The 13,131-nt window shown below is 46.6% G+C and overlaps 1 protein-coding gene across 3 annotated transcripts in view; it reads left to right on the forward strand.

Moving 5' to 3' along the window:
• Positions 1–13,131, forward strand: part of LOC110508657 (dipeptidyl aminopeptidase-like protein 6) — a 119,140-nt gene that overhangs the window by 86,940 nt on the left and 19,069 nt on the right. For all 3 annotated transcript variants that reach the window (XM_021589344.2, XM_036966513.1, XM_036966511.1), the window contains exon 8: positions 4,587–4,707. In XM_021589344.2, coding sequence (XP_021445019.1) covers positions 4,587–4,707 — 121 coding nt within the window. The remainder of the gene's footprint in view (positions 1–4,586; positions 4,708–13,131) is intronic.

Below are 13,131 nucleotides of genomic sequence, written 5' to 3' on the forward strand. Positions count from 1 at the left end.
TTAGAGCTCTTATCATATAATTTGCCTAAATTAGTCGACCGACAAATTTAGAAAGGGAACAATATAAACACTTCAAGCTAGTAAAATATGAGATCTTGCCTGCCAAGGGAGAAAGCAGGCCCATTTGCATATGGTTATAGATGACCCAATTGGTTCCTTTTTGTTTTGATGTCTACAGTAGCTGCGTGTTTGGTTTATTGAAGAGCTAGAGCTGTGAACTGTCTGAGCGGATGTGATTTCTCTCAGCTTGAGCCAATGATACCAGGGTCGTTCCACCAATTCGGTGGCTTTTGAAAAGTGTATCTTGGTCCCACATTTTATTTCTCCACCTAATTTTAACATTCTGTCATAAAGAGCACAATTTTCAACTTCATAAAAAACGAGTTATTCCGAAAAAATGTAATACAGTAAGTAAGTGCCTATTCGTGTAGGTGCCAAATAAAGTAACAGGGTTGACCATAACAGGGTTGACCCTAACAGGGTTGACCATAACAGGGTTGACCATAACAGGGTTGACCATAGCAGGGTTGACCATAACAGGGTTGACCATAACAGAGTTGACCCTAACAGGGTTGAGCATAGCAGGGTTGACCATAGCAGGGTTGACCATAACAGGGTTGACCATAACAGGATTGACCCTAACAGGGTTGACCCTAACAGGGTTGACCCTAGCAGGGTTGACCATAGCAGGGTTGACCCTAGGTTGACGATTTCATCTTAAATCTGCCATAAATCCCCATGTAACAGGGAGAATGGAAGTTTGGAAGAGAATGGAAGTTTGTTTTGTGCAATTACTGTAAATGCAAGCTTCACAATTTTTGGGAAATTGATATTTAAAACATTGGTAACAGAACACTTCCCCAAAATGTAAAGCTCACCTGCTTTTACACTATGATTTGACTATTAGATGATCAATTTTTTTTTTGAATTTTACCCCTTTTTCTCCCCAATTTCGTGGTATCCAATTGTTGTAGTAGCTACTATCTTGTCATTGCTACAACTCCCGTACGGGCTCGGGAGAGACGAAGGCTGAAGGCTGAATGTCATGCGTCCTCCGATACACAACCCAACCAACCCTGCTTCTTAACACAGCACGCATCCAACCCGGAAGCCAGCCGCACCAATGTATGTGTACACCGTGCACATACTGCGCCCAGCCCGCCACAGGAGTTGCTGGAGCGCGATGAGACAAGGAGATCCCTTCCCGACCAATCCCTCCCTAACCCGGACGACGCTAAGCCAATTGTGCGTCGCCCCACGGACCTCCCGGTCGTGGCCAGTTACGACAGAGCCTGATTGCGAACCCAGGGACTCTGATGGCACAGCTGGCGCTGCAGTACAGCGCCCTTAACCACTGTGCCACCCGGGAGGCCTGAAAAACACATTTTTAAAGGATTGGTTACATCATTTCAAAACGAGGGATCGGTTCAAGTATCAGGGATGACCTTAACATGAGGGACAGACATAAATTAATCACAAATCACATGAGATAAATACTAATCTTCAGAAATGACTGTCAAAGAAACACAATACCTAGGGCTTTACAATGATGGTGAAAACCTGGAGAAATAGTGGGGCAAAGTGAGTTAAAATCTTCCTAGAAGTCACAGAGGGTGCACATAGGAACATGTTAAAATCTTCCTAGAAGTCACAGAGGGTGCACATAGGAACATGTTAAAATCTTCCTAGAAGTCACAGAGGGTGCACATAGCAACATGCTAAAATGAAGTCACCCACCAGTTATTGATACACCAGTTATTCTTCTCCCGTTTGTGGACGTAATGATTCTGCATAATAAAAACTGTCAGAATGGTCAGAATCATCCATTATACAGAATTACATCAAAGTGTGTGTGTGTGTGTGTGTGTGTGTGTGTGTGTGTGTGTGTGTGTGTGTGTGTGTGTACTGGAGCATCATGTGTGTGATCTGTGGAACCAGGAGACAGAGAAGCACCCTACTGTGATCATTAAGCCATGGGCAATTACTCTATCATAACAGAGCAATCAACTAGCTGGGTCCACACACACACACAAACAAACACACACACATACTGTACACACAGGAAGGCTTTCACATGCTCCTCAGGTTTCTTTTGATGGTTCTACTTTCATCTCTTTTTACCTTTTGAAATCTCTTTATTATCTTCTCTACTTTCATTTTTTCTTTTCAAATTTTGTTTCTACCTTTGTTCCCAAACCTTATTGATATAATGAATGGTAACTGATTACATTCCACCTACAAGCTGGAAAATGTCCCGTTTTAATTCCCCATCCACATCAACCCTTGACTTTTAAACAAATACCAAGAATATGAAAGAGAATCATCATCCCTGTGACTTAAGACCATGGAAAAGAATAACGGAGAGTCTGTCTGAGTCTGATCTGTGTACTTCAAAGACACATTGTGTCCCTCTCCCACCAACGCATGGTAAAGCTGAGAGGAGAGTGGATTGACGGTGGATTGGTGGTGGTGCCACACACTCATCCACCCAACAGTAGTCTCTTCTTAAAGGAGAAGTTTTATTTTTCTCAACCAAATCTCAATTTTTGATGGAAATGGCATGTTAGACACCTTTTTTGTGATTTCACATTTTGGGAAGAAACTTACCCCAAACAGCAAATCACTTCCTCATCCTCGTTGTGTCTGGGGGCCCTGGAAAAACATGAACAAAGGCTCCATAAACTCACAAACAAGTCCTTTTAGAAACGGTCTTTAGATGTTGTACACATGAAATGATCATTCCAAACTTTATCCGCAACGTTACAGTATATTCCCTTTTGTGTGACTGGATGTGTCTCAATACACCACATCCGCCTAAGTCACACTTCCTCATCTGTGGTGAAAGGTGACAGAGCTAGAGCGGTGTTTGTCAGACCATGAGACATCCCATCTGTGGTGAAAGGTGACAGAGCTAGAGCTGTGTTTGTCAGACCATGAGACATCCCATCTGTGGTGAAAGGTGACAGAGCTAGAGCTGTGTTTGTCAGACCATGAGACATCCCATCTGTGGTGAAAGGTGACAGAGCTAGAGTGTGTTTGTTAGACCATGAGACATCCCATCTGTGGTGAAAGGTGACAGAGCCAGAGCTGTGTTTGTCAGACCATGAGACATCCCATCTGTGGTGAAAGGTGACAGAGCTAGAGCTGTGTTTGTCAGACCATGAGACATCCCATCTGTGGTGAAAGGTGACAGAGCTAGAGCGGTGTTTGTCAGACCATGAGACATCCCATCTGTGGTGAAAGGTGACAGAGCTAGAGCGGTGTTTGTCAGACCATGAGACATCCCATCTGTGGTGAAAGGTGACAGAGCTAGAGCGGTGTTTGTCAGACCATGAGACATCCCATCTGTGGTGAAAGGTGACAGAGCTAGAGCGGTGTTTGTCAGACCATGAGACATCCCATCTGTGGTGAAAGGTGACAGAGCTAGAGCGGTGTTTGTCAGACCATGAGACATCCCATCTGTGGTGAAAGGTGACAGAGCTAGAGCGGTGTTTGTCAGACCATGAGACATCCCATCTGTGGTGAAAGGTGACAGAGCTAGAGCGGTGTTTGTCAGACCATGAGACATCCCATCTGTGGTGAAAGGTGACAGAGCCAGAGCTGTGTTTGTCAGACCATGAGACATCCCATCTGTGGTGAAAGGTGACAGAGCTAGAGCTGTGTTTGTCAGACCATGAGACATCCCATCTGTGGTGAAAGGTGACAGAGCTAGAGCGGTGTTTGTCAGACCATGAGACATTCTGAAAATCGGTCTTCTCACAAAATCAGTTTGGCCTACAGACTATTATTATTATTATTATTACACCTCTATGGAAAGATGACACTCTCCCGTACAATACTTGTCAGTTGTTTTGCCCTAGGAAGCCCACAGGCATCACAACGTCCCCCTGTATCAGTTTTTTTTTATTGACTGGAAGTACAGTATATATGGAGACTGTTAGAAGCAAAAATAAGAGGTGCAAAAAATGATAAATGCAAAAAATGATTACAAAAATGTTTCCCTATCTCTCAGATAATAGGACAGACACCTCAGAACATTTTTTTAAAGACTCTCTGTTGTTCCAATCCGTTATTCACTGCGTTTGTCTGGGCTGATAGCAGTAAACCCCCCCCCAAATGTCATCTAATAGTTTTTTATATGTATTTTTTAATACTTCAAGGGGCCTTAAAATTCTAAATCAAATGGTGAAATGATCCTTGGTATGACCTTCTATAAACAATTGCATATGTTGTAGCTTAGTAGAATGCCCCCCTCCCTCCCACAGCTTAGACAGGGCTTAGACTCGTATGGGACTCTTCTGTGCATGGTGTGTGTAAGTGGATATGTCTACAGGCTGGAGGATGAATCTTCTTTTTTAGGACTGAGTGTCTGTCACACTGTGATGAAGATTACCCAGGAGGAGTGTCAGTCAAAGTGGTTTTTATTGTGTGGAAAGGTACAATCTAGTAATTACAAGGCAGCCATAGTGTCAAGCAGAGACGACAACATTTGAAACACGTCAAGAGGCAAAAGCAAAATCACTGAAATGCACAAAACTGTTATTTTGGAGGTACCATACCCAGCATCATGTTCTTTCTTTCCCCAGATCTTTATCTTTGAGAACAACATCTACTACAGAGCGACAGTGGAGAGCAGAACCATTCGCCTGGTGTCCACAGGGAAGGAGCGAGTCATCTTCAATGGCCTGAGTGACTGGCTGTATGAAGGTAGGCGAACTACAAATGCACCTTCACTACTGCATACAACTGAGCTTTTCTAACAGAACTACAAATACCAGCAGGACAGAGAACGCTTGTTAGTTACACCCCAGGATTGCAGCAGTATCAAAACATAGGGCATGGAATCACAAATAAACTCCACCTATTCTGTACATTGTTTTAAAAGAATAAGCAAGCCAATATAATCATAACAAAAAATAGAGACAATTTTATTGTAGTTTTTTAAGATTAGTTTTCCCCTCTCCTCAGAGACAAAGGCTATCTATGGCTAGTGTTTGTAAGTAATTACATAAAGAGAAACATCTGGTTGTATTTCACTGTCTCCCTGTCCCCAGAGCTCTCCACGCTTGTCTCTGTGTCTCTGTGTTTAGGCAATGTTCATTAATTAATGTCTGCATTGCTGCAATCTCACTCTGCAACTGGTTGCCATCCACACTATTACTGTACCGCCATTTGTAATGTGGTCATTTGGAAAATGTTCTGCTCAATACGGTCTTAATTTATTCATGAATTTATTTACATTTTTTTCCTCATTGATTTGTTTTGTTGGATGATGGTTTTACTTTCGATGTCACCCCTTATATCACTGGATTACTACATGGGATTGATATTTTTTTTTTGAGTTTTATAATAGCAGCCTTAGGCTCAAGGTGACAGTGGTACCTCTTCGCTCTCTAGTGGTCACTGTAATTCAACCACAGGGCATTCTGGATCCCAAATCCATTTTTTGAGAGGAGTATAAACCCATTATAACACACTTATATCCCCATCGGCTAGTCTGGCACTATGTAGGCCTACAGTAGCCGTTTTTGATAGTGTGCAGCTGGAAAACAGTCTTTCACAAGACTGGTGTACAGTATCAAGCAGGATTAGCCATCAACTGTCTAATTAGTGGTTACTGACTAAGCTCTCATAAAACCTATTGGCTTTCATATTTGATTAGATTTCTAGATTGTAAACTCACAGTTAAGCTTACCTAATACTATAATCCAATGTGTAGGCCTAAGCGCGATATTAGATATGCATGTTAATTATAGTGCGAATAGACAGCCACATAGTTGCATAATATTTGTCTGCACTAGGTTTATGGAGTGACTCCTGAACTGCAGGACCTGATCTCAGAGCAGCATCATCAGACTGGAGTGTGCGTGCGTGCGTGTGTATGTGTATGTGTGTGTGTGTGTGTGTGTGTGCGCCCCTCTCCCTATCTTATCAGAGCAGAATGCTTGGTGAGAGGGTGATATAGTAGTGAGACAGGATAGGATTGTCATGCAGAGCAGAGAGAGTGCCACACAAAGCCGACCGCACTAGACAGCGCAGGATGTGGGTCTCTTCACAACACCCCCAGCGCTGATTTATCACTGTAGTGACAGGAAACGAGAAGTTGTCTGTATGTCTTTGGGGTTATGTAATGCAATAGGAAGGGTGTTATTGAGTGGTGATGATCTGGCAACGTGTGCAGTGGATTGGAGCAACAGTTCCTTTGATGGAGAATTCCGACCCGAGTTAAACATGTAAACGGACGCCATTCCCTTTTTATGCACTTTTCGCTCTATTTGTATTCTGACTAATGTTAACCAGACATGGAAGCAAACTGAAAATCATATCAACATGTCATGTATTGCGGCCCCTTTTCCACAGTGAAGAAGGCTATAAATACCTGTGCCGCTTGTCATGTATTGTCATGTTGTGTCTTTCTGTCCTTTCCTTTCACCCTGTCTCCCTCTGCTGGTCGTATTAGGTTACCTTTTCTCCCCCGCTTTCCCCCAGCTGTTCCTTGTCTCCTCTGACTACCCATTCACCCCGTTTCCCACCTGTTCCCTTTTTCCCTCTGATTAGGTCCCTATATCTCTCTCTGTTTCTGTTCCTGTCCTTGTCGGATTCTTGTTTGTTGTGTTTCATGCCTGAACCAGACTATCGTCATGTTTGCTGTAACCTTGTCCTGTCCTGTCGGAATCTGCCGGTCTATCTGAGCCTACCTATGTTTGGTTATTAAAGAAGCTCTGTTTAAGTTAATTCGCTTTTGGGTCCTCATTCACTCACCGTAACAGAAGAATCCGACCAAGAATGGACCCAGCGACTTCGGATCCTCTCCACTCAGCCGTCGGGATCCAGGGAGCGATGCTAGGCAGACACGAGCAGGAATTGTCTGCTGCTCGACATGCCGTTGAGACCCTGGCCACCCAAGTCTCCAACCTCACAGAACAGGTTCACCACCTCCGCCTCGATCCACCGGCCACTTCCAGGGCTTTCGAATCTCCGGAGCCCAGAATCAATAACCCGCCGTGTTACTCTGGGGAGCCCACTGAATGCCGCTCGTTCCTCACCCAGTGTGATATTGTGTTTTCTCTCCAGCCCAACACTTACGCCAGGAGCACTGCTCGTGTCGCCTACGTCATATCTCTCCTTACTGGACGGGCTCGTGAGTGGGGCACGGCAATCTGGGAGGCAAGGGCTGAGTGTACTAACCAGTATCAGGACTTTAAGGAGGAGATGATACGGGTTTTTGATCGATCTGTTTTTGGGGAGGAGGCTTCCAGGGCCCTGTCTTCCCTATGTCAAGGCAATCGATCCATAACAGACTACTCTATTGAGTTTCGCACTCTTGCTGTCTCCAGTGGCTGGAACGAGCCGGCCTTGCTCGCTCGTCTTCTGGAGGGTCTCCGCGCAGAGGTAAAGGATGAGATTCTCTCCCGGGAGGTTCCTTCCAGCGTGGATTCCTTGATTGAACTCGCTATTCGCATTGAGCGACGGGTTGATCTTCGTCACCGAGCTCGTGGAAAGGAGCTTGCGCTCTCCGTCGCCCCCCTCTCCGCATCACTACCATCTTCCTCTGCCGGCTCGGGAGCTGAGCCTATGCAGCTGGGAGGTATCCGCATCTCGACTAAGGAGAGGGAACGGAGAATCACCAACCGCCTCTGTCTCTATTGCGGTTCTGCTGGTCATTTTGTCACTTCATGTCCAGTAAAAGCCAGAGCTCATCAGTAAGCGGAGGGCTACTGGTGAGCGCTACTACTCCTGTCTCTCCTTCAAGATCCTGCACTACCTTGTCGGTCCATCTACGCTGGACCGGTTCGTCAGCTTCCTGCAGTGCCTTAATAGACTCTGGGGCGGAGGGCTGTTTTATGGACGAGACCTGGGCTCGGGAACATGACATTCCTCTCAGACAGTTAAGGGAGTCCACGGCCTTGTTCGCCCTGGATGGTAGTCCTCTCCCCAGGATTCAGCGCGAGACGCTACCTTTAACCCTCACTGTTTCTGGTAATCATAGCGAAACCATTTCTTTTTTAATTTTTCGTTCACCTTTTACACCTGTTGTTTTGGGCCATCCCTGGCTAGTTTGTCATAATCCTTCCATTAATTGGTCTAGTAATTCTATCCTCTCCTGGAACGTCTCTTGTCATGTGAAATGTTTAATGTCTGCTATCCCTCCTGTTTCCTCTGTCTCTTCTTCACAGGAGGAGCCTGGTGATTTGACAGGGGTGCCGGAGGAATATCACGATCTGCGCACGGTGTTCAGTCGGTCCAGGGCCACCTCTCTTCCTCCACACCGGTCGTATGATTGTAGTATTGATCTCCTTCCGGGAACCACTCCCCCCCGGGGTAGACTATACTCTCTGTCGGCTCCCGAACGTAAGGCTCTCGAGGATTATTTGTCTGTAGCTCTTGACGCCGGTACCATAGTCCCCTCCTCCTCTCCCGCCGGAGCGGGGTTTTTTTTTGTCAAGAAGAAGGACGGGTCTCTGCGCCCCTGCATAGATTATCGAGGGCTGAATGACATAACAGTGAAGAATCGTTATCCGCTTCCTCTTATGTCTTCAGCCTTCGAGATCCTGCAGGGAGCCAGGTTTTTCACTAAGTTGGACCTTCGTAACGCTTACCATCTCGTGCGCATCAGGGAGGGGGACGAGTGGAAGACGGCGTTTAACACTCCGTTAGGGCACTTTGAATACCGGGTTCTTCCTTTCGGCCTCGCTAACGCTCCAGCTGTCTTTCAGGCATTAGTCAATGATGTCCTGAGAGACATGCTGAACATCTTTGTTTTCGTTTACCTTGACGATATCCTGATTTTTTTCACCGTCACTCCAGATTCATGTTCAGCACGTTCGACGTGTCCTCCAGCGCCTTTTAGAGAATTGTCTTTTTGTGAAGGCTGAGAAGTGCACTTTTCATGCCCCCTCCGTCACATTTCTCGGTTCTGTTATTTCCGCTGAAGGCATTAAGATGGATCCCGCTAAGGTCCAAGCTGTCATTGATTGGCCCGCCCCTAAGTCACGCATCGAGCTGCAGCGCTTTCTCGGCTTCGCGAACTTCTATCGTCGTTTCATCCGTAATTTCAGTCAGGTGGCAGCTCCTCTCACAGCCCTTACTTCTGTCAAGACGTGCTTTAAGTGGTCCGTTTCCGCCCAGGGAGCTTTTGATCTCCTCAAGAATCGTTTTACATCCGCTCCTATCCTTGTTACACCTGACGTCTCTAGACAGTTCGTTGTCGAGGTTGACGCGTCAGAGGTGGGCGTGGGAGCCATTCTTTCTCAGCGCTCCCTCTCTGACGACAAGGTCCACCCATGCGCGTATTTTTCTCATCGCCTGTCGCCGTCGGAACGTAACTATGATGTGGGAAACCGCGAACTGCTCGCCATCCGGTTAGCCCTAGGCGAATGGCGACAGTGGTTGGAGGGGGCGACCGTTCCTTTTGTCGTTTGGACTGACCATAGGAACCTTGAGTACATCCGTTCTGCCAAACGACTTAATGCGCGTCAGGCGCGTTGGGCGCTGTTTTTCGCTCGTTTCGAGTTCGTGATTTCTTATCGTCCGGGCTCTAAGAACACCAAGCCTGATGCTTTATCTCGTCTCTTCAGTTCTTCAGTAGCCTCCACTGACCCCGAGGGGATTCTCCCTGAGGGGCGTGTTGTCGGGTTGACTGTCTGGGGAATTGAGAGGCAGGTAAAGCAAGCGCTCACTCACACTCCGTCGCCGCGCGCTTGTCCTAGGAACCTTCTTTTCGTTCCCGTTCCTACTCGTCTGGCCGTTCTTCAGTGGGCTCACTCTGCCAAGTTAGCCGGCCACCCTGGCGTTCGGGGTACGCTTGCTTCCATTCGCCAGCGTTTTTGGTGGCCCACCCGGGAGCATGACACGCGTCGTTTCGTGGCTGCTTGTTCGGTCTGCGCGCAGACTAAGTCCGGTAACTCTCCTCCTGCCGGCCGTCTCAGGCCGCTTCCCATTCCCTCTCGACCGTGGTCTCACATCGCCTTAGATTTTGTCACCGGACTGCCTTCGTCAGCGGGGAAGACTGTTATTCTTACGGTTGTCGATAGGTTCTCTAAGGCGGCTCATTTCATTCCCCTTGCTAAGCTTCCTTCTGCTAAAGAGACGGCACAAATCATCATCGAGAATGTTTTCAGAATTCATGGCCTTCCGTCAGACGTCGTTTCGGACAGAGGTCCACAATTCACGTCTCAATTTTGGAGGGAGTTTTGCCGTTTGATTGGGGCTTCCGTCAGTCTCTCTTCCGGCTTTCACCCCCAGTCTAACGGTCAAGCAGAACGGGCCAATCAGACTATTGGTCGCATCTTACGCAGTCTTTCTTTTCGCAACCCTGCGTCTTGGTCAGAACAGCTCCCCTGGGCAGAATACGCCCACAACTCGCTTCCTTCGTCTGCGACCGGGCTATCTCCTTTTCAGAGTAGCCTCGGGTACCAGCCTCCGCTGTTCTCATCTCAGTTCGCCGAGTCCAGCGTCCCCTCCGCTCAGGCTTTTGTCCAACGTTGCGAGCGCACCTGGAAGAGGGTCAGGTCTGCACTTTGCCGTTATAGGACGCAGACTGTGAGGGCTGCTAATAAGCGTAGAACTAAGAGTCCTAGATATTGTCGCGGTCAGAGAGTTTGGCTCTCCACTCAGAACCTTCCCCTTAAGACGGCTTCTCGCAAGTTGACCCCGCGGTTCATTGGTCCGTTCCGTATTTCTCGGGTCATTAATCCTGTCGCAGTTCGACTTCTTCTTCCGCGATACCTTCGTCGCGTCCACCCGGTCTTCCATGTCTCCTGTATCAAGCCCGTTCTTCGCGCCCCCGCTCGTCTTCCCCCCCCCCCCCCCCCCCATCCTTGTCGAGGGCGCACCCATCTACAGGGTCCGCAGGATTTTGGACATGCGTCCTCGGGGCCGTGGTCACCAGTACCTCGTAGATTGGGAGGGGTACGGTCCTGAGGAGAGGAGTTGGGTTCCCTCTCGGGACGTGCTGGACCGTGCGCTGATCGAGGATTTCCTCCGTTGCCGCCAGGTTTCCTCCTCGAGTGCGCCAGGAGGCGCTCGGTGAGTGGGGGGGTACTGTCATGTATTGTCATGTTGTGTCTTTCTGTCCTTTCCTTTCACCCTGTCTCCCTCTGCTGGTCGTATTAGGTTACCTTTTCTCCCCCGCTTTCCCCCAGCTGTTCCTTGTCTCCTCTGACTACCCATTCACCCCGTTTCCCACCTGTTCCCTTTTTCCCTCTGATTAGGTCCCTATATCTCTCTCTGTTTCTGTTCCTGTCCTTGTCGGATTCTTGTTTGTTGTGTTTCATGCCTGAACCAGACTATCGTCATGTTTGCTGTAACCTTGTCCTGTCCTGTCGGAATCTGCCGGTCTATCTGAGCCTACCTATGTTTGGTTATTAAAGAAGCTCTGTTTAAGTTAATTCGCTTTTGGGTCCTCATTCACTCACCGTAACACCGCTATTCAGAATATTTATTGTGTGCCCTCATCATTTGTGTAGATGAAATGTGGAGACCCAAACTACAGGCTTCTGTAGGGCCAAACCTGCCGAGTTCATGTATAGGCTTTAGAATGTTTGAATTATATGCCCGGGATTGTCACATTTTTATTTGACAGTTTGTATCATGTTAAATATGAACCACAATCGGGAGCCACCTTCAGTAATACCCACATACATTTCTAACTGTCACTTTAGTGTTAGTTTCCTTACATTTTGCATCATTCCATTAGCCAGCGGAATAGTCCCTGCATCCCACTGCTGGCTTGCCTCTAAAGCTAAGCAGGGTTGGCTCTGGTTGGTCCCTAGATGGGAGAATAGGTACTGCTGGAAGTGGTGTTGGAGGGCCAGTAGGAGGCAACCTTTCCTCTGGTCTAATTGTTTTTTTTATCCCAGGGCAGTTATTGGGGACATTGCACTGTGTAGGATGTTGCCTTTTGGATGGGACGTTAAACGGGTGTCCTGAGTCTCAGTGGTCAATAAAGATCCCATGGCACTCGTCTAAAAAATGGAGTGTCCTGGCTAAATTCTCAATCTGGCCCTCTTACCATCATGGCCACCTAATCATCCCCAGCTTCCAATTGGCTCATTCATCCCCCCTCCAGAACTATTCCCCAGATTGTTGCTGTAAATGAGAACGTGTTCTCAGTCAACTTACCTAGTAAAATAACAAATATATAAAAACACATTGTTAGTTTAACTTTCTTTCCTCGGTCACGTTTGTGTGGTTGTTCCTGAGGATCGCAAGCAATAGTGGATCATATTAGGCTAACTTATTACAAGAATGTGCAATAATTTGGGAGTATTTGAATCATTATGGAACACAGACCATACGTAGCAGTTTAAACCCGGAGCCTGACGCACGGTTCACAACGGCTGGACTGTACATTGTCATCACACAGTTGGTTGGTTAAGGGGAGATTTATAGGACTTATGTTGAACCCCCTTCCTTCATGGATTGAACTATTGAATATGGCAACTTTCAGGATGAATCAAACCATTGTATTTTTGATTCACCAATATGTTTAGTGTGTAAAGGCTCTCCAAACCTGTTTTAAAAAAAATATATATTCATAAATACTTTCTTAACCGTAAATAATATGCAAGATCAGAGTATTTTTTTATATACCAATTGGTACTGAAAAGGAGACGAATATGTCTGTATTTAGACCTACATGTCTTTCTTTAATTGATCCCTAATATTCTGAACAGTTTTCTCCATATATTCTAGTGAGTCTGTCGAGAGAAATTGTAACTAAAAGTACACCAAAATTGGCTTTAGACAGGTTGGCTTTAGATAAATGTACTGTAAAACCTATTGGATGAAAACTCCAGGACAAAATATGTTGGCCAGCAAATGGGAGGGTTCCAGCGGTTGAATTCAATTTATCCAGCATGCGCAAGGGAACCACGCCTGCAAAGCTCATTACGCACCTGCATAAGTTAACTTTGAATACCAACTACTGAAAAGTGTGTAGGAAAGGTGTGCGTAGGAAAGGTAAAGGTATGCGTAGGAAAGGTGTGCGTAGGAAGGTGTCTGAATCAGGCCCGTTATGCATATTGCTGTGTTTTTACAACCAGTACATAAGCACTTCAGTCATGTTGTGTGAAATAACCACCACAGAGAGATACCTCAGGTGTTACTGCATCTCTGGGAGGTAGATTA

Source organism: Oncorhynchus mykiss, chromosome 28 (genome assembly GCF_013265735.2).
Source record: "Oncorhynchus mykiss isolate Arlee chromosome 28, USDA_OmykA_1.1, whole genome shotgun sequence".
NCBI lineage: Eukaryota > Metazoa > Chordata > Actinopteri > Salmoniformes > Salmonidae > Oncorhynchus > Oncorhynchus mykiss.